At 39.1% G+C, this 27,988-nt stretch overlaps 1 protein-coding gene across 2 annotated transcripts; it reads left to right on the forward strand.

The window, feature by feature from the left end:
• Positions 1 to 1,850: 1,850 nt before the first annotated feature.
• wu:fc17b08 (ligand-dependent corepressor) lies at positions 1,851 to 27,954 on the forward strand. Of its 2 annotated transcripts, none has more exons than XM_058058718.1 (7): positions 1,851 to 1,989; positions 11,409 to 11,474; positions 12,650 to 12,729; positions 12,809 to 12,944; positions 13,255 to 13,572; positions 13,656 to 13,752; positions 21,657 to 27,954. In XM_058058718.1, the coding sequence occupies exons 1-7, from the start codon at positions 1,893 to 1,895 to the stop codon at positions 25,972 to 25,974; spliced, it is 5,112 nt and encodes a 1,703-aa protein (XP_057914701.1). In that variant the 5' UTR covers positions 1,851 to 1,892; the 3' UTR covers positions 25,975 to 27,954. The 2 variants fall into 2 exon arrangements, with proteins under 2 accessions (XP_057914701.1, XP_057914702.1); XM_058058719.1 differs by lacking the exon at positions 21,657 to 27,954 and adding an exon at positions 16,703 to 21,555.
• Positions 27,955 to 27,988: the final 34 nt, after the last annotated feature.

Consider the following 27,988-nt stretch of genomic DNA (forward strand, 5'->3'; position numbering starts at 1 on the left):
ATTCTTCTTCATGATTTTTTGGTAGACAGCAGAATTCATGGTTCCATATAACACAGCAAGTCTTCCAAATCCTGAAGCAGCAAAACCGCTCATCACACTACCACCACCACCATATTTTACTGTTGAAGGCTGGGCATTCTCCTTCATGATTTTTAAGTAGACAGCAGAATTCATGGTTCCATTTATTTACAGCAAGTATCCCAGGTCCTGAAGCAGCAAAAACAGCCCATCACACTACCACCACCACATTTTACTGTTGAAGGCCGGGCATGCTCCTTTATGATTTTTTTGGTAGACAGCAGAATTCATGGTTCCATTTATTTACAGCAAGTCTTCCAGATCTTGAAGCAGCAAAAACAGCCCATCACACTACCACCACCATATTTTACTGTTGAAGGCTGGACATTCTCCTTCAAGATTTTTTGGTAGACAGCAGAATTCATGGGTCCATTTATTTACTGCATTACTGCAAGTCTTCCAGGTCCTGAAGCAAAAAGACAGCCCATCACACTACCACCACCATATTTTACTGTTGAAGGCTGAGCATTCTCCTTCATGATGTCTTCATGATGTCTTCATGATAGACAGCAGAATTCATGGTTCAATAGAACACAGCAAGTCTTCCAGGTCCTGAAGCAGAAAAGCAGCCCATCACACTACCACCACCATATTTTACTGTTGGTATGATGTTCTTTTTCTGAAATGGGGCTTTACTTTTACACCAGATGTAACAGGACACTTGCATTCCAAAAAGTTCAACTTTTGTCTCGTCAGACCACAGAGTATTTTCCTAAATGTCTTGGTGATCATCAAGGTGTTTTCTGGCAACATTTAGACAATAACCTTTTCTACTTTGAACTGAGGTGTCATAAACCACAGTTATGTTTTAACAGCGGCGCGATCACTTTTTCACTTTTGTTATTATTACCTTCGTTCACTGACTGGCTGTGAGGAGTCACGTGGATGTACTATCTCCTATTGAGGTATCAATTTTGCCTATTAAGTGCTGTGCCTATACCAAACAGAATGAAAATGCACTGAATGCCATTTGGGTAAAAAGAAGGCAACATCACTGTTATATTAGCCATATCTGTGGGGAGCAATTATTCCAGAGTAGCATGTTCTTATTAAGTCATGCTTTATTATGGTTGTGTAATGAGTCTGTGTAAAGATGATAAGAGAGTGATAAACGAGCCCAAGCGGCTGCTATGACCTCTTGGCTACCAACAATAATGAACAAAATAAATTGCCCATTGGCAAAATCTTGTGTAGAATGCTTGTTTTTGGAAATAGAAACTCTCATTTTATTTTATATTGATAATAATAATAATAGTGCAGTTAACAACATACACACGGTAGGACACATAGCTGACGCTCTTGCCAGCCCATTTAAAACACCAAAGTATAATATGTATTGAGGCCACCTGTACCATACATTACTACGTTATACAGTAGAACGCCACTAAAGGAGTTGAATAATAAATGTTTATTCAGTGAGCATCTCACAATCTAAGATGTGTTTGAGTTTTGCTTTGTTGTTTTTTTATGGAAAAAGGGAAAGTGTGATGATAACCATAGACAACATCAAAGTTATTATGAAGTAGGTACATAAATGCTTTTGACACTTTTATTGGCATTTTTTTTTACACATGCTAAAACAAATGGACTCAAATACTACAAATATCAATACAACACAATGTAGCGACTATATTGTTGTATTTATCATATTGCTGTATATATTACACTACAGTATAATGTAATAGTTTTGAGTCTGCTAGATGTGAGTGAACAGTGAAGGGATTTACCCTCCAACACAGGCGACGCGCGCGTTCACGTCACCATCGCTTCCTCTTGCCGTGCGGGTGCCCGCCACCGGAGAAGAACGACAGAAAATGGCGAGTCAGTGTAAAAGGCAGCAATGCTCCATCGACAGGCGCGGCTTTCGGCAGGAACTTGACTCTTGGCGGCACAAACTCATCCACTGTGTAGGTAAGAACCAAGAGAGCGGTTGAATGTACAATATAACCCGCTGAGAGAGCGGCTTCGGTGTGTAAATAATCAGCTATTACCCCCAACTCACTTCGGGGCATCTCCAAGCCAGTCACTTTTTTGTCCTTTGTGATCGATAGTTAAATGTCCCGGCTTGTTTGAACTCATCACTGTGTTAGTCTCATCGCCGTTTTTGGCGTTGATGAAAGGATTTAAACACTTTAGCTAGTGCTGAGTTTGTTTAAAGGGCACCGTCTTAAAGGGAGTGTCACGGGATTTATCGGACAAACGGCACATTCCCGTTTGTTTAGATGAAATACGCTCTCTCGGCGGCTGATATTGTATTATAAATGTGAATGCGGCGATGTTTCTTTGCCTTGTGTGTGTTAATTTGTAGAAAAAACCTATTACTTTTACACAAATTTCTTCTCTGTGTGCGTGTATGACCACAAGGAGGAAGTGAGAGGGGGAGCTTCCGCTTTAGCCGACCGAGCTTAACACCCCCAGTGTTACTTAGCACCTTAAAGCCACGCTGGCTTGTTTTTAAATGAATGCAGTGTTTGTTTTGTTGGTTATTGCGCTGACTGGACCAAAGTTTCCAAGCGTAAATGCAAGTGCATTGACTTCAAGTGGAACCTTGAACCTGTTTGGGAGAATTTTAAGAGTTATTTCACACTAGAAACCCCTCATTTTGGTGTGGTTTGTTTGGTCATACTGTATGAAACCATTACCCAAATATACATTTGCTGCAATAAGGACACTCCATGTATATGTTTGTATAGGCCCACACTTCTGCTTTTGAAATGTTGCACACACAACATTGTGGAGCTCTTATTATACCCTAAAGTTTAAGTCGGACTGACTCAAAAGTTCTCTACAAAACAACTACCGTAACTTTAGGTTGTTTATCACAACATTTGGTACACACAAGCAAAATTGGTTAAAACATGGATGACGTTAAGCGTGAAGTCGCACGCATCCCATATGCAGTATAACATGTACAGTAAACCTCGGATATATCGGATTCAATTGTTCCCACTGGTTTTGTCCGATATAAGCGAAATCCGTTATATGCATATACCGGAAAATGTCCGTTTTACGTATATATCGGATTTATATCCGGTATATGCGTAAATCAGATTTTATCCGTTATAAAAAGGCACTTCCTTGACTATGTTTCCAATGTACCTGGACGCGCAGGCAACGCTGCAAACGCTGCAAATGACGTCATATAGCGGCCTGTCACGATTCGGCAAATCGGAGCGCCACGATGCGGCCATCCGATATATGCGAGGGAAATTTAATGGAAATGCATTGGAACGGGACTGGAGATTTTGTCCGAAATAGGTGAAATCCGTTATAAAAAATTCGATATATGCAATGAATTTTTATTGGAAATGCATTACAGAAAAATCGGTTCTTTTTTATCTGTCCGTTGTGAGCGAATTTCCGATATATCCGAGTCTGATATATCCGAGGTTTACTGTAATTGTTCATGTTTGGTACTTGAATCTCTTCCACTACTTTATGTGCTCAATCGTCTTTCTATGTATGTGCTTGTGGTCAATGATGGAACAATGTCATGTGATTTGTTATGGTGCTTGGGAACTTACTACACTTTATTAAACCACCTGCCTAAAGTGTGAATGCAACATAGGAGGAATAAAGTTTATTTGTAGTTCTTCCCCTACTACCCACATGTGGTTGAATATTTTTTTAAACACCTACTGGACAGGAGGTGTACATTGTAGCCTCAATTTATTGTTGGTGGTGTTCTCAAGTCATACTAGTGTTGTGTTGTAGTTTTTTAATAGTTACAATTGCCTTTCCATCAGCTCAAACCAGTGTGGTCATTTTCCTCTGATCTTTTGACATCAACATTATCTCCCATGCAACTGCGGCCCGCTGGATATTTTCCCTTCATGGGAGCATTCTCTGTTAACTCGAGAGGTGATTGTGCAGCAGGCGATTGCATCTGGCACCAGAACATGGATGTTTTGTGTATACAAGTCCTTGGTTTATGACCAAGTTCCATTCCTACTCAAACAGTACACAGAGCACCTGAACAATGTAAAACACAGTAACAAAAAACCCAAAATACAAGTATAAAATAAAACCGTTATAAAAAAGATAGAGAAGAAAAACACATTAGGCATCTTGTTATTACAGTTGCTTTTATAGCTAATTACTCAATAAATGCATGATGCAAGAAACACATATGCACACCCTTACTGACTAAATATTGGGATTTGATATTGCAACAATGAGCTTTAATAGAACTAGTGCGGATTAAGGGTCTGAACATCTACGTTGGTTGATCTGACAAGTCTTGAAGTAAGGTGGATTAAAAGTAGAATTACTATAGCTCCTGCTTGGACATCAACAAGTACCAAGCAACTGTTCAATACCAAGGTAGGTCGTGTTGGAAGCGCTTATAGTATGTGCTTTGTTTGTTTGTCTCAGCTCAAGTGAACATCTTTCCTGACATTTGGGCAAATGTTAACCCAGCATCTTTGGTTCTATTTAGAGTCAGAGCTTTGAAACCACACTTAAGCTGCAGTGGTTTAAAAAAAAAATCACTCTTGACATCTTGTGATGATGCTGATCTCAAAATGTCACAGTACATCAATCTCATGTAAAGTAGCCACCATGCATTGTGCTTGTCGAAACACACAAGCTATGTTTATGGTAGCAAAGAAGGTTTTTGACTTGAGGTGAAGTGCTTATTAATAAATACCTCGGTTCCATTGTTGTTTTTGGTACAAAACATTTTTGTGTACTTCTAGTCAAGAACAACTTCCACAGTAAAAACACGTATTAACAAAAAATGTTTTAGTTGGTTACGTTTTTGTAAAAACAATTACAATTATTATTTTATATATATATATATATATATATATATATATATATATATATATATATATATATATATATATATATATATATATATATATGTATATATATATATATATGTATATATATATATATGTATGTATATTTAAAAATATATATAATTTACATCATAAATGAATAATAATATAGTAGTTGCCAGTTACACCTAGCTTGTTTTTGGAATGTGGGAGGAAGCTGGAGTCCCTGGAGAAAACCCACGCATGCACGGGGAGAACATGCAAACTCCACACAGAGATGGCCGAAGGTGGAATTGAACTTGGGTCTCCTCGCTGTGAGGCCTGCATGCTAACAACTCAATCACCGTGCAGCCCTATTAATATTCATTCATTTTCTACCGCTTTTTCCTCACAAGGGTCGCAGGGGGGTGCTGGAGCCTATCCCAGCTGTCTTTGGCCGAGAGGCGGGGTACACCCTGGACTGGTTGCCAGCCAATCACAGGGCACATATAGACAAACAACCATTCACACTCACATTCATACCTATGGACAATTTGGAGTCGCTAATTAGCCTAGCATGTTTTTGGAATATTGGGAGGAAACCGGAGTACCCGGAGAAAACCCACGCATGCACGGGGAGAACATGCAAACTCCACAAAGAGATGGCCGAGAGTGGAATTGAACTGGGGTCTTCTAGCTGTGAGGCCACTTTATGCCTCCTTCCTATTCTTGCAAATCGAGGATTAAATGAAGTTAGAGGTGATGCTATGGCGTCACACAGGGCCAAATAATGCCACGACTGCTTCACGGATGTGGTGACAATGCATACCCATTCAGGAACAATGCGCGTCATGCGTACTATTGTCATGCACTAGACGTAAAAAGTGCTTGGTGTAAATGCGACATGCGGGAGCGTGGCCTGAACATGTAAACGTATATACCAGGTGATCTCTCACTGTCTACTGATCCCAAACAATCCCAACATTACGGGGTTGGCTGTGTGCTCACCATCCACAAAAGCAGACATAATAGTTTTTTTGTCAGTCGTCACGCCCTCCCTTTTATGATTGACAAACACTCCTTGTGTTTGGGCTGCAATTGTGAAGCTCCAGAGTACATGACAAATACATCAGCCTGCTGCCTGTAGAAAGGCTTTTTTTGTCCCTGATAACAAGGACATACTTTTGTTTGGCTTTTTGGTGGAGAGGCCACCACCACCACCACCACCACCCTACTCGTACTCAAATGGATATTTTGTCTTAGTGTATTATTGTGTGCAGTAAAACTACAGACCCCGAGACAAGGGCAATTGTTCCACGAAACAGGAGCAACAATTGTTGGCATGTTTGTTTGTACAATGCATTCAGAGCCCCCCTGATGCATAGTGTATGTCTCAACATGTACTCCCTTATCTAGACTACATTATGCTCTCTTTTTAAATAGCGGATGCAGATTCTCTTATTTATAATTTCATATTATTTATTTTCCAGTTTTCCTTGTAATGGGCTTTTGGCCTACAATTCTGAATTTATTTATTATAAAACACCTTTTATGTGGGTTTTTCTTTCACAGTTAGAAATCATGTTTGACTTAAGTAATGTTGTTTTTTTTGTCATCACAAGTTTTTGCAGCATTGCACCATTTAAATGTCAGGCTGCATCATGTCATCTTAAGTCACCATGCCATATTTTTTCTTTTTATCTATTCAAAACTGTCTGCGCTGTACAACTACAACTGGACTCTGTGTATTATCAAAGCTTTACTTCCTGACTGATAGCCATCAAAGATTTTACTACAACTCCAGGTTGATGCTTGGATTCCTTTTAATAATTTTAGGTATTGTATTATGGACCCTATGCATTCTGATTGCACACGTACATTTTGTTTTATGTTTACATTTAACATCTATATTGGTTTGTTCATTTGCTTTGTTCAGGGTATCATTGGAAAAGAGCGTGTTTTCATTTGGCCTTCCATAAATAAGGAAAGGTTGAATTAATTTGAACTGAATAACCTACATTTTTTGGACTAGTCTGGAAGGGTTCCATGACATTCTGATTAAGTATGTTTCTTTGCCGTGGTCTACTTTAGGAAGAAAATATCCACACTTTCTTGCTCAGCGAATTCATGCAAATTTGGCATCCCTCACCTTATTTTTATCTTTATCTTTATCTTTGTGTTAAAGGAATGTTGCCCTGTTATCTCACTACCATGCAAAATTAACACCAGCATCTGAATACTGCAGCATTTATAAAATATGATGCCTCTCGGTCTTAAAAGATTAAAGAACCATCGCTGTCGAAGTGTTTTGGGAGAAAAGATGGCAGGTTTAAGCGACAGTCTATTTTGGCTCAACACTGATTTGAGCTGAGGGAGCTCCTGTTCTGCAAGCCTGAGTTGTTGTACTGTATGTGTACAGTAGTTACAGTGGGGGATGGGCCGAGTGGGGGTTGATGCAGCACTGTATGCCGTCAGCAGCAGAGCAGAAGGGTGGGTCATACATGGGGGGGGAAAAAAGGAGCAGCGCAGATCATGATAAGAACTCCATTTTTGAACATGATCATCATAACCCAGAAAGATCAAGGCTGTAATATGTTTTAAATAAAGATATATCGACACTTTTATGCAAGTTACTGAATTATCTGTGTACGTACAAACCAAATTTTAGAACGAAAGCATCTGGAGTGTATAAAAATAAATAAATAATAGTACAATAACATAGTTAGTAATGGTACAGTTAATTGTTTCTTTAATCCTATGATTTCCTGAGTTTCAGTAGTTACTCTTAAATCTGCCATCTTAATAGATGCAATGAAAAAATAAATACAGCAGTAAATTCTGACAGGAACATCAATGCAGAATATATTGGAGGTGCTCGACATTGTCTAGTACTTCATTACTGATACCGATATTGGTTGTAGCTCTTTCCCCAAACTGTTTTCTAATAAACATAGTATACCTTGACTACTTTCATTTCACTGTATCCGTTTCACAAATACTGCAATATGCAAAACAAGTTATAGAAAAGTGCCATATTATTATTTGTTTATATCTTGTCTCAATAAAATAGTCATTCAATGACCATTGTGCACTATTAGAACATGTCCTGCTATCAACAGCATTGATACAAATTGAACAGCTGCACATTTCTATGTGGCACAAACATCCATAGAAGAACAAAGTAAAGTGTAGTATATGAATACAGTCTGTGACATTATAGACTGTATTATATGAATTATAAACATTATTTTGCACGGTCTGTGATTCTTCCAGAAATATATTTGATCATTATTTATTATTATTAATTATGTCAGTACTGAAGGAATCACACAATTGGCACTTTAGTAGATGACGCATGGAGCGCAAACATACTGAAGTAGCAACACTTTGGCAATTGGATAAATATGTCAGAGTATTTCAGTGCCATGCATTGTGCCAGGAGTTGACTATTGGTAGCTACAGAGATGAGATGAGTACAGTAAATTTTGTGAGCTGAAGTCTCAGCATTTCGACCTTCGAAGTTTTCAATGTACAGCTGTCTTCAATAGGATAGCAGCAGCACCCAACATGTAGAAGCTGCAGTTGTGCATACGTTGACATACTTAGAACTTCATTGCCATTGGAGAAGACCACTGTAAACAAAGAGAGTGTGTTGGCTTCAGGACAAACCAAACGATGGCGATCTTGACTCCACTGTTGTGTGGCTCAATCTATTTCTCAAGGTGGACTATGTGTCGATAATCATAAAAATTACTTTTTCACTTACTTGTTCTGATTCTACGTTTTCTTTCAGTGACCAAATGAAATTATATCTACTAGTCAGTCATCAAAATTTGATTACATTAGTACACAATCCTGGCTGCAGTGCCAGCTCACCAAATCTGGATTTGACCCATGTCGCAGTTGGGTTCAGTAGGGTATTACAAATGTAGGTCAAGGCAAGGGTAAGCACTGTGAACACTACCTGGAAACTTAATCTCATTGGTTTTTGGCCAAGGTTTTCCACATTTGCTATCCTTTTTTAATATTCATATGATATCAGTGTGGGCTGCACGGCGGTCGTGTGGTTAGCGCGCAGACCTCACAGCTAGGAGACCCTAGGCCATCTCTGTATGGAGTTTGCATGTTCTCACCGTGCATGCGTGGGTTTTCTCCGGGGGACTCCGGTTTCCTCCCACATTCCAAAAACATGCTAGGTTAATTGGTGACTCCAAATTGTCCATAGGTATGAGAGCGAGAGTGAGTGTGAATGGTTGTTTGTCTATATGTGCCCTGTGATTGGCTGGCGACCAGTCCTGCGTATACCCCGCCTCTAGGCTCCAGCACCCCCCAAGGTGTATCAATATATCAATCTATTAGGTTCAAGGGAAACCTGCCTTTTTGGAGGGAATATTGCCCATCCACAATCCATATGTGCGACATGAACACATGTGTTTCTCTTTTCTGTGCTTTCTAAAGATACAGAAACAGATAAAATATGGAGATATGAATGCACGTAATGGGGAAAAAACTCCCAAAAGTGCTAACAACGCTCCCATTTCTTTCAGTGAACAGGTTCAATTTTATCTGCTAGTCAGTCATTACCGTTCCATTCCATTATAATGCAATCGTGGCTGCACACCTTGTATTAAAAAAAATGTTTTAATAGTGGTCTTTGTAGGCAGCATAGGTGTGTCCCATAACGTGCTTTTCTTTTAAAGTGAAAAATGTGTGTGTTCATGTCTCACATAAGAATGATGGATGATGGGCAAAATTCCATGATAGGCAATTCCCTTTTAAATCAGAGAAGGACCTGGCTGTCAGTCAGGAAGTAAAAAGCCATGTTGACTTTAGTGTGAAAGTTGTACAAATGTGGATTTTCCTATTCTAATAAACGTTAATAACATCCCGTTAATCAAATTAGGGCACACGGTGCAAATAAAGATAATTATCCTATTAACCCGATGACCTGATTATTGCACCGAGTTGGCGCCAAGTTTCAGTGTTGTTTTTTGGATTCTGTTTGACTTTTTTTTTTTTTTTTTTTTACTATTATTGGATGTGTGCTATTTTTTTTTTTTTTTTTAACAAGATGCATTACACTTTGGAGCAATTCCAGTTCTCACTGAAGTAAATGAATATAAAACACCTGCAAATTCTCAGTGCTTCAGCATGGGTGTGTTTCTGCTGTTTGTCATGCATTTCATCCCTGGCCATTACTTTCTATTTTATTTTGTAAAGCTTGCAGAAAGGCTTAACATGACATTAATATTTTATACTCTGTACATGTAAGAGCCTGCTTTTTTTTTTTTAAATACAAGGTTCCGCTTCCCAAATGGTTTGGCTTTAAAGAGAAATGTGTGTAGTGTTTTTTTTTTCCCCCCCTCACCCAAATGCATATACAACACACCATCATCTTGCCAGTCGGAAATAGTTTAATAATGCCTCAGAGTCATGGTATTACTCAATGACACACTTTAAAATGCCCGAAACTGAATTCTTGGAGAGTAGTTTGATGTCATGGTGCTGCTCTGTCAAATGAAAGTGGATGACCTACTTTCTGGCTCTGCCTCTGAAATATTTCAGAAGTAGGATTGGATGGCTTCAGCTGAGTCCTGTGCAGTAACCCAGAAACAGACTCATGCTGCAGCTAAAGGCAAGGCTGTGTTTCACCACTTCATGCCCCCCCCCCCCCTCTCTCGGTTTGGCTATGTATATAAATATATATATATAAAGTGGGTGGGAATTTGTAGGGAGGCAGCGAGAGGGCATTTTTAACACATGAGAGCGTTTGGTCCAATTCACTGAGTTAGGGAAGAGAGTGGATCATCTACTGTAAGTACATCTTTGAATGAATGGAATGAACATTTCTTGTTAGTTTGTATCTTTTTTTTGTGAGAATTGTGTGCCTTATAGACAATAATGCACACATTTTACATCCGGCTCAGTGGACAGATGTGCCATGTGACCTCTTTAGCGCATGATTTGATGCATGTAGTGGTTTTTAACTTGGGTTATGTTGTCCCCCGCAGCAGTCAGCATACATTACATACTGTGTGTACATATACATGTTGTGTTAATGCACTGTAATCCCAAGGCATTTTAAACTGTGATGGAGGGTGCGTGATCATAATATTTCACTTGTTAATTCATTTATGCTTTTTAATTTATAGAGAATATGTGTCATTTTGAATATCCACGTTATCTGTTGTGTTTGCTAATCAGTTGGAGGGCTGCACAGGACTGTGGAGAATGTTTTGATCATTCCACCTGGCACTTATTTCTTTTCACTGTTACAGTATGCACTCGCTTCCCAACTCTGTAGTTGCTTCAGTTGCTTGGCAACAGGAGGATGAAGGGCATGTTACTGTTGAAGTAAAAAAAAAAAACCCGGGGTGAAAGCTGATAATGTGTATTTTAACTGAAGGTGTTGTCAAGATGAAATAGACCAATGATGGATGTGACATTTTTTCCAACCGTCTTCTTTTTTGACAACACACACTTAATGGATGATCTTCAACAGATGTGAGATACCAAACATATATTTTGCACCGATTTAAGAGACACGCAATTTTTTCTCTCTTTTCTCAGGTTTTGAGAGCATTCTTGAAGGTCTCTTTGGCTCAGAGCTGGTAGAAGACCTACAGGTATTTAAGGGTAAGTATCTTTTATATGCAGTAATATAAGTTAAGTGAATGAATGAATGTATTGAGTGTGAATTGTTGTCTTTGTCACAATAACTGCTTCACAGTACCATGTGGTACCCCTTCTACATTCACATTTCTTAACAAGACAGCTCGAGAGACTGAGTAGACAACTAAGCTGGTGTTTTGAATGGCGCAAAGCCCATGAAAAAAGTCAAATATCCTGCAGATATTTTAATAATGCATGACTTACAGTATGTGATACAATAGTGGATATTGTACAGTGTTTTCCATGCTATTTGCACCTTCAATAATTAGGGCTGTCATGAGACGGCGCACAAGATTTTCAGAAGAGTACAATGAAAAAATAGGACTGGACAAATAAACTTTTTCATTTTTCATCCACAAATTAACACTAAAAGATAGATATTCTTATCAACATTTTTTAACCACTAATGTTATAATAATACGTATTAAAAAAATGCATCATGATAATGAAATATTCCTTTTTAAAGGGGACCTATGATGCTCATTTTTCAACCTTTTGTATTGAGTTGTGGTCAGCTACACACAATAACCCGCACAGAAAACTTTTAGATTTTCCAGAATCTGCACCTATTCCAGCTGTATTTCCTTTGATTTGTGCTTCCTGCCAAAATGGTTTGTTGTAATTTATTCCACCCACGGCCCACCTCTGAGCATACCCTCCCAGCTGTGATTGGTCACAAGGCCAAAATGCTTCCTAACTATGAACCATATAAGGAAGTCCGCCCATCTGTGATGTCACAAAGGAACGGTTTTACCACGCCTTTTTGAACCAAGCGTTTTGAGCCATCCCAAACTTCTTTTAGGGCTCATTTCCAAATGGGAAACTTTTAGCATTGACACATGAATACAACATTGTAACTACATTTATAGGTCAGAAAATGGAAAAAGCACAATAGGTCCCTTTTAATATGTCATCTTTCACTCTGTAAAGTTGTTCAACTGCTGGATGGGATGTGATACTTTGTAACATTTGCAGCATTTCTTGAATTCAGTGAGTGTGAGCACTTTGTGCTAAGCATTTGTGAAATAGCTTTTCATTATCATTCATACTGGATCACAATATTAATTAGCATTTACTCTGAAGACTATTAGTAACAAATGATTATTATTAATTATCTGGCATGTGTTTTTTGTCTGCAGATTTGGAGCCTGTAGCAGGGTCTGACTGGTCATTTGATGAAAATTGTTTATTCTGCTGTTTTAGACGAGATAAAGTAAAGGTAAGATGAGTTTTTTTTTTTACAGCAGACACAGTATATGTGTTTTGCATCCTGTCTAAACCATTTTACGACTTCACAGGAACACTTGATTGGCTTAAGTAGTGAGGAGAGTCTCCAAGATCCGCTCAAACCTCTCCTGGTGAAAGATCAGACCACCATCAGCAGATTAGAGAAGCAAGCAGAGGAATTTCTAAATGCAGTCCTTTCTAATAAAGGTGAGTGTCATTTTATTGAAGGTGGCAAATTATGGATACGCTGGCGGCAAAGTGGTTTGTTCAGTTCTTCTAAAGAAGAGAAGATTTTGACAATAAGGAAGTAAAAGAACAACCCATACATTATTCCAACCAGATGCTTGCCAGGTGTCATACATACACCTGTATATTTAATTTAATTGGATGATGTCTAGGGGGACGCATGTTTGTGGTCTACGTCTATGCATAGTTTCGCAAGGAGCCAAAATGGTCTCATGTTAAGAATTTTACATTGTCTTTGTGCCTGTGTCTAATAACGATGGTCACTTTCCAGACGTGCCAAGTTTCTCCGACCCACACATCCCAGTAGTGGCGCGAGAGATCCTCCAGAGAATGATCCGACAGTTTGCCACCGAATATACCTCAAAAACCAGCCCTCCTCAGGATAGTAGCTCAGAACCCCAGCCAAGCTCTGACCAAAGTCCGAAGACCCCAGCCATGAGTTCTGGGGTTCCAACCAGCAGCCCGTCTGCCGTCATAGCGGGGCCCGCGCACAGTCACAACCCCGTCCTTAGCAAGCTCCTCATGGCGGACCAGGACGCCCCTCTTGACCTCACAGTCAAGAAAACCCAGTCTGAGCCCAGTGAGCAAGGTAGTGTGAAACTAAAATATTTACCGAAGGAGCAGCTGCCTGAACATCCAATCTAAACTGAGTTATGTGTCCATTTTTAACAGAGGGAGTCCTTGACTTGTCCATCAAAAAGAGTCGCCATAGCAGCAGTTTGCCAGACCACAGTCCATGCCTTTCTCCTAAGGTGTCCACAATCAAGGGGTAAGAAAAGTTGTTTTTTTTTTTATTGGCCTTCATCAGTCTCCACTCCTCTTTTGTTCTCATGTCATGTCATATTGAAAATCCAAGTGAAAGTTTTAAATGGTGTTGCAACTGGTGCCTGAATTAGTTTGTGTTTCAGAGCAATTTAAGCATGAAACACTTGCATAATAGGGATATTGGAATAAGAATGATATTTCGGTTCATATTGGTGTCAATTTTTCTGCCGATTAATGATAAAAATACTGAGTGTTACATCAAGTTAGATGGCATCAAACAAAATAATAACAAACATACAACAACAAACTTGCATTACATATTGCAGTATTTGTCTTATTTTGCACAAACTTTAGTTTGAGGGAAAATCTGCTGCCAATGAAGTGCCGGACAATATTGATATATCAGATACCACTAAGAAGCCAATCTATTGAGCATGTCTGGTCGTAGTTATTTGGCAAAACACGGATGCCCTTGCAAGTAGTAATAGCATTCATATTCAAGGTGCAAAATTTGTTTGTGAAACAATCCTGAATCCTTTCAATGATAGCGTGCAGAGGGTTGTCAAAACAAAACCATTACTGTGTTGCTAACATCAGTAGTTTGCATTTGATGCCATGTCAATCATTCTAGTAGAGCAAAATAAGCTATGTCAAAGCTGTCCCCGAGGGAGAACGTTAATGCAAATGTTGTGATTTTTCACTTCAGCGTTGATATTTTTTAACCTTTGCATTCGTGACTGTAGATCTGTATAATATAAAGATGTTTTTCTATTTTTTTGTTACTTGAAACACGTTTAAAATTTATATCCCCCCCATATCCCCAAATCCATCCTGCTAACTTGACGCTCGTAGCCGATTTTGGATTAACATGTTCACTAGTGATGGAAGCTAACAAGTTTAATGTACAATGCAGGTTTAAGATGTAAATATTACTCACACTTCCTAAAAATGCATTTTAAATCATAAAATACTCACATTTTAACAAATGCTAATGACCATCTATAGAATACAGGAATCAGAGTCCAGGGTTAGCATGACAACCGCGGTTACGTCTGTTGTGGGGCCGTCTCCATATTATTCTGAAGTGGTTAGTGCTTGTACGAGACTCCCCTATACTGCAGGGTGCTGGATGGTACCAGTGGAACGATTCGATTCGATACAATTCCATATTATTCTACGCTTAACATCTGTTGATGTAGACACTAATCACACAGTAGAAAATAATAAGCCATATCTATAAAAGTGACATAAATAAGCAGAAAAACAAACACGTCAAATATATAATGTGGACCAAAAAATACTTTATTGATGGGATCAATAGATCAATAGTCTCCATATATCAAGGTAATACAGAGCATCTGAATTACATTTTTTCCCCATCCTCTGTGCAATTTAATTAATTTAATAGGAGTATGAATGTAAAAAGGTGTGTATATACAGGGAATTTTAAATATACGTATAAAGGTGGGCATATATAATATGTACAATAAACAACGGTGCAACATGCGCAAAAATATGTGGTATGAGGTAGAATTCACATGAATAAATAGAGGCTACAGAGCATATATCAATAAAAAATATAAATAAATAAACGTGTGCAAATCCCCTCAAATAATGACAGACTTCAAATGTGGCAAAAATGTGTCCGAGCAAAGATAAGTAAATCGCCACATGGGTGCATTGAAAATCCTGTGTTAGCTTGGAAAAATAAATAATCCCATCCTCACAACGTCATAACATTTCCATTTGAGCATAGTGTTTTGAACACACCAGGTAGGTAACAAGGTAACATTCAAATGTAAACAAGTTACAAACCCAAAAAAAGGTAAGCAGCAGCCCTTTGAAAAAAAGGTACCACACTCGTCTGTTGGTTTATCTGATCAAGATTTGTTATGCCACCGGCGTACTTGGTCTGCATATCTTACAAATGGCGTGGCTTATGTCGAGTTTTATGTCCTTGTAAAATCCAAAGGCGTTCCAAAATTTTTGTTTTGCTGATGTGTTGAAACTCCTTTGCGGTGAATAACTAGCATTAGCATGCTGCTGTTATTTACATCCATTCTCGTCTTCAGTCATGGTGATCTACGGAGCAGCCCAGGCTCTCATGTCTTATTTTATAGTTGCACTGTTAAATTGCTAGTCTCGTGATACCCTATAATCAATTAATGGCAGATTCTTATCGATCTTGGATGCTGTGACCAAAGCAACCGCATCCTTGGCTTGTCAAACCGTCGTATCATATCATACTGTATTTATTATTCACAACCCAAATGGCAACCGTGGTGCTTTCACGCACCACCACCTTTTACCGTACCCAAAAAAGCAAACCTTCCCGATACCGGTGTTCTCAATTTACTGCTTAGGATCAGTCGAAAGCGAATGTAAGGCTCCCCGCCTCATTTTGTATCCACCGACCGTTAATTAGTCTTTCAGTTTGACATTAACACAACCCTCTGCTGGCTTACTCTTTTATTGGTGTGCTTGTTCAGTGGTAACGTCACGCACAAAATGTCAAAAGCTATTCTCGCATTTGTCATTTAGTGCCCTGATGAAACATCTGCCAACAATTTCCTTAAGGATCAATAAAGTACCTAATCTAAGCTGCCAATTACTCTCCACTCATCATGTCCTCTTTCTGGCTTTGCCCATTACATTTACTCATTTCCTGTCTGTCTTTCTTGTATTTTTGTTTTTTTTTTTATTGTTTTTGTTTGTTGTAAAATTTGTAACCAATCATTTACACAAGCAAATAAATGTCCCATTTTTTTTTGTTCTTAAGTCTCACAAACAACCCATCCAGTCAATTAAGGCAAAAGAGAGTGATGTTACCAAAGCAAGGTCATATAATAAAGGAGTGGCCAACATCCTCCCTTCCCCAACCCATCCTCCTTTAGAACAGAGAGAAAGACACTGTGCAAGCTCTGCTTACACCCAATTTCCTTCCATCCAATCAGGCGATCCTTGAGCGCGGACGGACAGGATGGGAGGAGGAGGGAGAATATCGGCCACTCCGCCCGTTATAAGCCCTCCTCATCTCTTGCGTACTCTCTGCACATCAAAGAGGAGGTTGGTCTGGAAAGCGACCCAGAGTCACCTCTCAGCCATAACCGCAGCGTCACACCCACTGACCTCTGCGGAAACGGAAACGGATTCGGCGCCTGGAATTCCAAAGCTCATTTTGGTGCGCTCCTCAAACTCAAAGCTAGCAGTGAAGCTAGCGAGCACCTTAAAGACATTCCCAGGTTATTGGAAGCTGCTGGACTCTTTTCAAAGTCTTTGTCCTACGGTAAAGGAAAGCACCAGGATGCCTTCCGAGACCACACCACCTCTCTTTGTCAACCCAACATTGACCTCAAGATTCCCCAAGTGCGAGTTTTGGCCGCAGGGACAGACGGTACTTGGGATTCCCTCCCTAATGAAAATTCAGGTTCACTTTGTGAGAATGGTCTGGGAAAGAAGCATCATTCCCGCAAAAAAAGCAACGGTGTTTTTTGGCCTCACGACACACATCATCGTCAAGTCAGAAACTTTCCTCTGGATTCGGAGTCTGACCTAGGAAACAAACCGCCACGGAAGAAACGTGGTCGCTACCGACAGTACAACACGGAGCTTCTGGAGGAGGCCATTGTGGTGGTGATGGGTGGGAAAATGAGTGTATCCAAAGCCCAGTCGATCTACGGCATTCCCCACAGCACCCTGGAGTACAAGGTTAAAGAGCGCCTGGGGACCTTGAAACATCCCCCGAAAAAGAAACTGCGGCTGATTAACTCGCTTGATGAGAAGAGTGTTTCTCATTTCCCAAAGAGTGAAGAACTCCAGGCCATCTCTGAGGAAAGAGAGAGCTCATCCACAGAGAATGGAAGTGGGTTGCATGATGGAAGTCTTTCACCAAATTAATTTCATCCTACAAATGTACAAACACATTTTTTAACAAGGCAAATGTTGCCTTTATGCCCGTAACACAAAATTTCTAAATTAGTGATATGAATAATTTCTTACATTTGGCCATGAATGCTTTTAATATGATTCAATGTTCATGGCCATCTGTCTTTAATATTTCATGGTCTCTATGCATTTGATTACTATATTAGTGTGTGTATTTATTTTATTTATAGGTTTCAATTTGAAGGTTGCTTACATTCTGTTACATTGAGAGGAATATTACTCAAGTGGCGCCCCTCAATGTCTAAAAACGGTACTGCCCAGTACATTGCATAATTCATATAAATACAGTATGTAGGCCGTGTAAATATTACTCAAAGCATTACAAGCATGCTTTATATTTATTATTATAATCGCTATTGTTATTTTGTACATGGCTGACAAAGTTCTAGTCACTGTTTTTCCAAATGTGACAAAAAATTGTATGTTCAAACACTAATGTCCTCAAAGTATGTGTTGGTTCTCCACATTATAATATCCAATCTGTTGTTTTTATTTCCTGGAACCAGAATGCAAATTATTATTTTTTGGGGGGGTCAATTCCAGTTTCAGCCATTTTTAAAGAAATATATAAGATGCACAACAGGTTTTTATATTTATACATTCACTGTGCTATATGAATGGTAATTATTGATTCTCAATGCCTTCACAGCGCCTCAGGTTTAGTTCAGGTTTGGATGCAGGACTTAATCCAATAGCGGATTCACTGTCCACTCACACATTATATACTGTATACCTCACTGGACTCAGAAGCTTCAAGAAACAGTTGCCTCCTCTTATGTCGCCTCAAATAGTATATAATAGGCAGTAATTCAGGTTATTTTGACAGGATGTGCCCTACTTACAAATGTCTTCACAACATACCTTAACTATCGGTAGCATTTCAGTGCCAGCATAAGCCTTCAAACCACTTTAGTGATTGATTTAGGGCTCAGATTTGAGGTGTCAGTATATCCTCGATGCCTTTTCTTTAAGGCAGAAATAAGCAGAAATTTTATTTTTCACTTATACACTAATAGCTTGTCTAATATAATAATAGAGCTGCACTCAGCTGTACATATTTGACACCATTCAGTACGCAGTAATATAGGGAACAGTGCATTCAGGTATTTTTTAATGTTATTTAGTGCCAGTAATAACATATGTATATTTTAATGTCAATGTTTTATCTATTTGCAGTACTTCAGGTTCTTTTCATGAACAGTTTTTGAAACTGATAGGGGTCTCGGTTCTCACGACTCTTGCCTTTTGCTCTTCCCTTAAGGTTTATTTTATTGTTTTAAGTGGCGATATCAAACCTCAGTTTCACAAGGAGGTTTTTGTTGTAAAACAAATGTAGTTTATAAACAGCTCTGATGTTTTCATGTAATATGTTGCCTGTTCAACTTTGATAGAAGACATTTTCCCAATATACCGACATACCTGTAGTGTGCATTGTCACGTATACCTCAGGGCACTCGAGAAATATGATTCTATTTTTAATTTATTTTTTATCAGGTTATACATTCCTGCAGGCTTTTATGGACACATTGTCGCATAGATGTTCCTAAACGACTCGGTAGACTTTTATTGTTTTGTTGTGTTCAATGGACCAAACTCATATTCACCTTAACCACACATCACAACCAGTATGAATAACTTTATCAATACAAGTCATTATCCACATCATAATTTCACAAACAGAAAAATACCGTTGCATTGACAATCATCAAATTGTGTCAGTCTCATATTCAGTGGAACATATTTTCAACCGTCACTGTTCAGACCAGATTTTCTTGTATGATAGGAGACATCAAATTTATACATGTTTTCTACATTTTTAAAAAGAATATATTCAAAAAAAAGCAATGCGTTTATATTGATTTTAACACCACGTGTATAAATGTGATGCGGTCTTCTATCATATAAGGCATACATACATGCATGCGTTTTGGTTTGGAAATGGGCAAAAGTTCTAAATGTGCCCTCAGATATTGTTTGACTACCTCGACTTGCAAAAACATGACATTACGTTATTATCACAACTGTTTTAATTTTCTTTTACTACTCGTAACATTGGCTCTTAATGATGTAAAACACTTTGAAATCTTTATTAGGTGCAAACAAATGTAAATAACTTTGATTATAAAACATAAGAAATTTTAAGAAAATCGCCACAAAAAACATTTTTGAAATGTAATCTGCTTATTACTTGTGCAGTAAAATATAATAAGCATTTTTCATGAAAATTAAGATTTATCATCACTTTAGGAACGAATGTAAACTGATTTGATAAATAAGTGTTACTAGACATATAGAGAATCATTCAAATGTATATTTAACTTGATCATCATCTCTTTCAAAGATGGTGATTGTCTTTCTTGTCATCAATAAAGTATATCTGAAAGGTACCAATAAATTAGATAGATTTTATGCTGCCGCTGTTCATAGTGAGCAAAGATAAAATCCCGAAATAATTAACAGCATTGCTCAAATACTTGTTATAAGGCATAGTTATAAACAGAAAAAAATGTATTTAAAAAAATATATTAACTGTGTTTTGCATGACTGCGTTATGAAATGTGAGGAGTTAGATATATAAGGTTGTGTGATCTTGGAAATACTTGTTGATGTTTAATTATTGTCAAGTCAACTTGTGTGTTGAGATGAACAGTGAACCTAAAATGTTGCTAAACCACTTCACTATCTGTGCAATGGGTCACTCAGGATGAAATACCTACATAGTCTGTAATAGTCAGAATATTTATATTCTTAATATGTAGTCTTAATGAACTTTGGAGAAGAGTTTTAACACATCTGTAATTGTGAAATGTTGTGATGTGGTCTGCGTCTGCATTTTATAACGGTTATTTTTTATTACGGTGCAAGAAAAGGCATGCATGTGGTGTCTTTATGGTTGTGCTGTATTGTCAAATGGCAAGGGAAACCTTCAGGGATGATACCATTCAGAATTCAGGTACTCTTCTTTATTCCTAAGGTTTTTTTTCCAGCAGGGACTGAAGAAAAAAATTAAAGTTGCCACAGAGGCAATTCTTATTTTTACTCTCAAAACTATTTTTTAATCCCTAAGATTTACATATTGGAATATTTTTGTCATACAATATTCAACAACGAAATACACAATTTCTCTTTGTTTTGTTTTTATAACGTTTGAGACAATGAATGTCATATAACTACTGCTGCAGGAAAAATACGTTGGTTAACACTCTCTACTCGACATTTAAAACAGGCTAGGGTGTATTTACTTAAACTAAACCGTTCAACAAAGAGGGTCGACTCATTGATGCCTTGTGCAAAAAAAAAAAAGACTGTGATGTACTTTCATTTGTTGTGAAAAAACAGAAAAGTCCACATTCTTCCACAATTAAAGCGGACCAGTTCCACAGTAAAATATTTGTAGCATTCTATTTTGAAAGGGTCTCAGGAATCCAGAATACCTCGCTGACACAACTTCAGCAAACATTGATGAAATACAGCTTACAATGTCATTTAATGTAGACCTTTTTATGACTCACTAATTTTGCATATATAGCCCACTGCCTATTATTGTTTTGTCACTTGATTTAAATTTAATTGGAAAGCACTTGTGTGTATTGTTTTCTTTGCACGACACAAAAAACTTGACACTATGTATGTATTCTATATTTGCCCCAATGTATATGCTCTTTCAAGTGATAAAAAGATGTAACTTGTTTTAAAGTGGATGTCCTGTGCATGTGTAGCATTTTCTTAATGTAACAGTATATAGCGGTGTGAAAAGAGGAAAACATGTATTAACTGATGTAATTGGTCAAGTTCACTGGATTTAAATTGACTTAAAAAAAATCACTTATTCTTCTAATAAATATGCAATGATAAACCTTTAATGCCTGTTATTTCAGCCGACTTCAGCAGATACCACTATACAATGTTTCATTGTATTTTCATTATTTTTTCATGTTTTTTCCTTTTCTGTTTTCTCTTCAGTGAGTGTGCAGTCTTGCCTATTTCAAAGGCAAAAGAGCTGCAGTCCACCTCGACACTGGAACAGTTCATGGCCAAACTCTGCCGCCACCATCAGAGACAGATTGTCGACGCCATAGGTTTCTTACAGACGGAGGTCAAGGCACTGGCGTCTTTAAAGACACAGCAAACTAATAACTCCATTTCTGAAAGGGAACAGGGAACAACCTGCTCCACCCCTGTAACCACCCCTGAGAAGTCATCCTTTGAGTTTAGGATTTCTGCTGAATCCACGCCCAAATCTCAAATCCTGGATATGTCCTCTTCTATCCAAAGCAATAATGTGACGGAAAATATTCCAGAGACTGTAGTTCCATTGACGTCTGTTCCTGCTAGCCCTGTGTTGGATCTTCATAGGCCTGAATCCGGGAGCAACGAGACTTTGGTCACCCCTGCAGGCACTGACGGCAACCGTCAAGGTGACCATGCTCCTCTTAAGATGAAAATTATGAAAAGCACTAATGTCGCTGCTGGTAAGAAGTTATCTTGTGTGCTGACAACCTCCCTAGCATCTGACTCTGGTACATTGGAGCCCAGACAAAATAACTCGAATTTATCCAACAGGACAGAGACACAAAGTGCTAGACTAAGCTCCTCACTGAAAAGACATAATCTGCTAAATCACTCGCCTTCTGCGAGACCGAGAGGGGCTATGTGGCGTACCAAGGATGTACCAATGAAAGAGTTTTCCCTTCCTGTGGCTAATACTGCAGAATCACCACGAACTGCCAGGAAAACCATCCGCCCATCCACCCATCAACAAAGTAGACATGCTCCTTATAGGATGGTTGATCCTGATCTTGGCAACTGCGACATTGTTTACATTGACAAACCTATTACAGAATGCTTCAAAGAACAACAGCGTAACTTGCTTCCCCGCCGCAACGCCCGGAAAAGCACTAGGGGACATTTGTACACAGATGAAATTTGGGAGTTAAAAACTGTTCGCACGTTGGCAGGAAGGGGCAACTGTCCTAATCCGATGCCAGAGTTGATCACATTGGTAACTCCAAAACAGGTTCTTTCAAAGCCTGAAGGTGTCCCCCCAGTGGATATGCCGTTTGCTGGAGCGTGTAGAGAGACAATGAGTGAGCAAATGTCCTCAGAAGAATCTGACGAAAGGGTAATACCAGGAACAGGTGACGTGGTGGAGGTAGCAGCTCATGAAGCAGACATTATAGTAGAAACCAGTCAAACCGATCAGTGTCAGAACAAGTTAGAGACCCCTCAACCTATAAGGCCACAATCTGAGAACGTACAAACAAATATTAGCACAGATGATCTCCAATTACAAGAGCAAACATCTTCTGAGTGCAAGAAAACAGCGGAAGGTCATGAAAATGTTGAATTTGAAGCACAAAAGGAAAAAGAGCCTGAACCTCAACAAACCGAAGCAACCACAACAGTAGTGTCCGAAACAACAGTCGAACCATCAGAGGAAGTCAACACAGTAGAAGCTGAAGTTGAGATTCTGTGTAATAAAATACACGACAGTGAGGCTACACTCCCCTCAAGCAGACAATCACCAATGGATCTGGAAAAGGAGAACGAGAAAGACAATGACAGACCCCAGGAACCGATACCGGAGGAACAGACATTCTCTGATAACTATGAAGCGACTGAAAAATCTTTGACCTCAGAATTAGTCAAGGAGAAGGTGTCGACTGAGCAACAAAGTACAGCAGATGAAAGTGATGTGCCTGTATCAACATTTGAAGAAGATGAATATGACCTTTCCTCAAAGACAATGGATACACTCCTGAAGGAATTACCCCCTTGGCGTAGGAAAAGAGGCACCGTGATCTCTATGCCAAAGAGGTTGCGTCAGTTGGAGACAGTGATCGTCGGCTATGTTAATGGGAGACCCATATCAGCCTCTGACAGGAGTCTGCGCCGTAGATTAAACAGTGGCACACCACCCACTAAAACCCCAGTAAAACAAAGCCAGAAAGTTCCCAAAAAAGACAAAGCTGACTTTCTAGAAACCATGAACCTAGAACCAAATACAACTGAAGCAGTCGTATCCACAGAATCCATTGTGACCACACCTGAACTTCCTTTAGTGGCAGCTTCGGAGATACCTGAAAACCCTAAAGTTAAGATATCCCCCAAATCCAAACCAATCCAAAATCAAGACCAGAAAGTTGAGCTAGTTGTTTCCGGCACTGAAACCAAACGACAACTAAGGTCAGCCATTCAGAAAAATTCTGAAAATCTTCTGTCAGATTTTTCTCTGAATTCCGTCACAACAGCTACTTCATCCCCTCCTTCCCCTGAAGCCGTGCCCCCCATTTCTCCTCCTTTGATATGTTTGACTTCACCTGCAGTTCCTGAACAGGCTTCACTGAGCCAAGAGACATTGTTGGAGGTAAACGGTGAAAAAACTCAATCAACAATCAGCATTTCAGAAGAAGTCCAAAGTATCTCAGTCCAACAAAAGTTAAGATCGTCAAAGATCGTAGAAGAAGAAATTCAAAACGAGACTCAGGATGATGTGGGGTTATCATGTCCATTGGAGGATGAGACTGAAATGCAAAAAAGGGTGACGCCATCAAAAGGAAAAAGGGTTCTCATAATGGAACCTTCAACAGAAACACAGAAACCAAATGCAGTATCTTTACAGAAACATATTGCAAGTTCACCAGGAGTTGACAAGCCCACGAGAATGCCACTGAGGAGTGAGAGCAGTAAGGCCGACACTACCTCCCAACCTGTCCTCCAGGACAACAAAAAGCTCTCTTTGCGATCCCAGAGGTTGGTTTCACCGTCTTCCAGTGTGCTCCCTGTATCTGGAAAGAACACTGACGCGGTGTCACCTACCAGAACACCTCCATCAAAAACTCATATCAGGTCATCTCCATCAACATCTGTTCTGCCTCGGAGCTCAGCCTCTTCTGTCATGTCACCAAGACTGGAACCACGAAGACAGACCAGCAAGTTCTTGGAAGCACTGAATGGAGAAGAAAATCAACAACTGCTCACCGACTTGAACCTCAAATATGAAAAGATGCAGAAAGGCTGGCTGCAAATGGACAGAGATGGTCAGCCAGCAGCAAAATATAAAAACAAATCAGACAGACAAGCAGCTATATGGAAGAGTAAACGCAGGGCCCGCAAGCCAAAGACTTTAGAACCACAGAAGTATTCACCAGTTCAAATGCTCTTCACCAAGGACTTTAATCTTTCCAGTATTTGTCGCTGGTTCCTGGAATCAACAGAAACCCAGTCGCTTGTCATTGTAAAGAAAATAAACACACGTCTTCCGTCGGAAACTCAGCTGTGCTTCCACAGCTCGTCCAATTCATCGGGGGTCTCTCAGGGCGTTTTTCCAAGCTTACAGGCGGAACGCTTAAAGAAACACTTGAAAAAATTTGCCATTGCCTCTCCTGTAAAAAGTAACCCCAAGAGTCAGAAACTCATTGCAAAAACACTGGAGCAAGAAACCTCATTGATCAAAGGCAAAGAGAGACGAGAACTTCCCAGCGCCGCTCAAACCAATCACACGCACGCAAGACTGGATGCTGGTGGACACACCAACGAATCTCAGAAACCTCCTGCTAAGCCAAAGAATCCGGCCAGTGCCAGGATTTTGAGGAAATACTCCAACATTAGAGAAAAGATGCACGTCCAACAAACAAATGTTCGACTGAAATCTGTCTCTAAAAACCTAAAACCGAACGGCTTAAAAACACTAACCACAGAACCTGCTGTCAATCCACCTCAGAAGGCACCCAAACTACCCTTACCTGCAAAGCCAGTGAAGGCAACAAGAATAGCAAGGAGAAGAACATTGGCTCGAAGAAAGTCTACAAGACTTCGAGCTGTTGAGGCTCGGGCCATGAACCGAGTCAAAAGGTGTTCGCAGAGGCTGAATTCTATGATAGATTCATCAAAAATCCAAGCAGACAAAAAGACATCAGAAGTAGACAAAGATCGTGAAAAGTCCTCCTTGAACAAAGTCAACTCTGGTAAAAATCAAGTCAACGAATCACCGGAACGAAAAGAAGTTGCTTCTGAAGCGGACAGGAAGCCTCCGATCGCACCCGACCAAGTGCTGACCAGGTCACAGAAGAATATGAAAGCAACGTCGAACGATATCTCCAGTCATGTGACAAAGATCTCCAAGATGACAAAGCAGCGTTCTTCTCTCAAGTCCATCAGGAAGGCTGAGGGAATCACAAGAAAAGCTGCTGTGAAGAGAAACCGTAACGCCATGTGGTCGCGTACGAGAGCTCAGGAGCTGCGAGCTCCGCCGGCGAAGCGTACCAGGATGTCACGGTAAATCTTGTTTATTTTATTACTTTTTATCTGGAATCTATTCAGAAGGACGTCCGAACCAAACTATGGACTTCAGTATGCAAATGCTTTGGAGTGACAAATATGTTTGTGGGTGCTTCAGGGACTGCACAAAGATGAAATTTCGTTTTTTTTTTTCAAGAATTTTTGAGTCTATGGCTTCAAAGTGACACTAAATAATTTTCCCTCCATGTTTTTTTTTTCCCGTCATCTTATTGAAAGCTTTGCAGTCTCGGGCCCGCCTTCCAATCACAGCCGAGTGATCACGGGACTTTTGTGACCAGGTGCCTTATTTATGAAGTTCAAAGAATGTCTTTCCAAATGTGAACTCTCCTCTTTTTTTTTTTTTTTTCGTTTTTCCACAGCGTATGCAAATAATTTTCTTGTGTTGACTTACAGTAGCTGACAGGTGTATTTTTCTACAGCAGTAACTTTATTTTAGTTGCATTACGATATTTAAACAGAAGTTTGAGTATTTGTTCCCCCCATCTGGTGAAGTACAATACTTTATTTACTTTAGTGATCCGTCTTTTTTTGTGGGGGGTGAGGTTTTGAATTTAAGGTAGATTGAAGAACTGGGGAGCAGTTTCAGACCATAGTTGAGGAACGAACCACTTTTCTGTGCACGGAATGAACACCTCATGCTAATATCCATGTGTAACTTGTGAATAACGGTCCCTCTTTGTCGCTCCTCAGGCTCCCTTAAAGAGACACACACACACTTTATTCTGGAAAATCTATCAGTTTTTGGCTTTAACAGATAAGTTGATGTTAGTTTATATTTTTGGTTAAACCTGCCAGAAAGACCTCTGGAACTCCTCAAAGTACGTACGCATTATACTTTCAAACAACCCCCCCGTACTCCACCCTACACGCAGCATTAGTGGAACATTCCATGTTTAATTATTCAACTTTGTGAACCCTCTGTGATACCTTCCGTGCTGGTAGCTGACTATGGTCAATTGAAAAAAAAACAAAACATTTTTTATTATCACTGTTATTTTATTCTGGAAATCCTTACATGTACAGTCTATGCCGATCTTGTTTGTGGTCTTTTTTTTTTTTTTTTTAATTATTGTTATTTAAGAGCTGTGCGTCACCTCCTCAATGTAGCCCATCTGAACCAGTCCACCAAATATTCAAACTTGAACGTGTTTATTCTCTACACTTGCTATTTAAGGATTTTTGGGGGAGGGGATTTTGTATATTAGAGAGAAGTGCTTTATTTGTGGTAATCCCAACAATGAATCATCACGTTTATGTAAAGGTTGTATTTTTGCTGGAGCTGATATAAAGATGGAAGAATTTTATGTGTTTTATTCGACTCATTCTCATTCAAACTTGTAAAGGGTTTTTGAAAATTTCTATTTATTATTTCTATTCTTTCATAATTTCAACAGTACTCAATTTTCAAGTTAAACTTATTTTTTATTTGTCTCTTTATGTAATGTTAGGTATTACAACAATTCTCATGTGTACTTTTCCGTGTAATATTACACTACATGAAACGCAACATTTAATATGATATCAAATATGAATTAAAAAAAAAATCTGCCCTTTGACAAAAGGACCAGCTAACATCATAACAGGAAAGAATGTTGACAGAGACAAAGGATGGCGACACCTCTCATTATCACTGAGTGAGAATAAGTACCTGCAAGGTACTTTCTCAAAGGAGGATGCTGCTTGGTATCTTTGTTTTTCTTCTGTTAACTGCAAGGAAACATGTTGTGCAGTCAAAATTGCTTTGCACAAAAAGGGCTTCACAGGCGAAAGCTTCGAAAGGAGGGAGGTTTAATTGTTGTGAAAATTTCAGGAAAGAATTTCAAGAGAACTTTCTCCTCTACATTTCCTCCGTTATTCAGTATGTAATTTAGCAATAACAAAATAATTTATCTTGCTTGTGTTGGTAGGACCCCATGTGGCATTATTAATTACCATTGCACTAATGCATTTATCACCTTTCTAGTGAATACTTTAAAAATCTGGTTTTCATGTCC

The sequence above is a fragment of the Doryrhamphus excisus genome, chromosome 20, assembly GCF_030265055.1.
Source record: "Doryrhamphus excisus isolate RoL2022-K1 chromosome 20, RoL_Dexc_1.0, whole genome shotgun sequence".
Taxonomy (NCBI): domain Eukaryota; kingdom Metazoa; phylum Chordata; class Actinopteri; order Syngnathiformes; family Syngnathidae; genus Doryrhamphus; species Doryrhamphus excisus.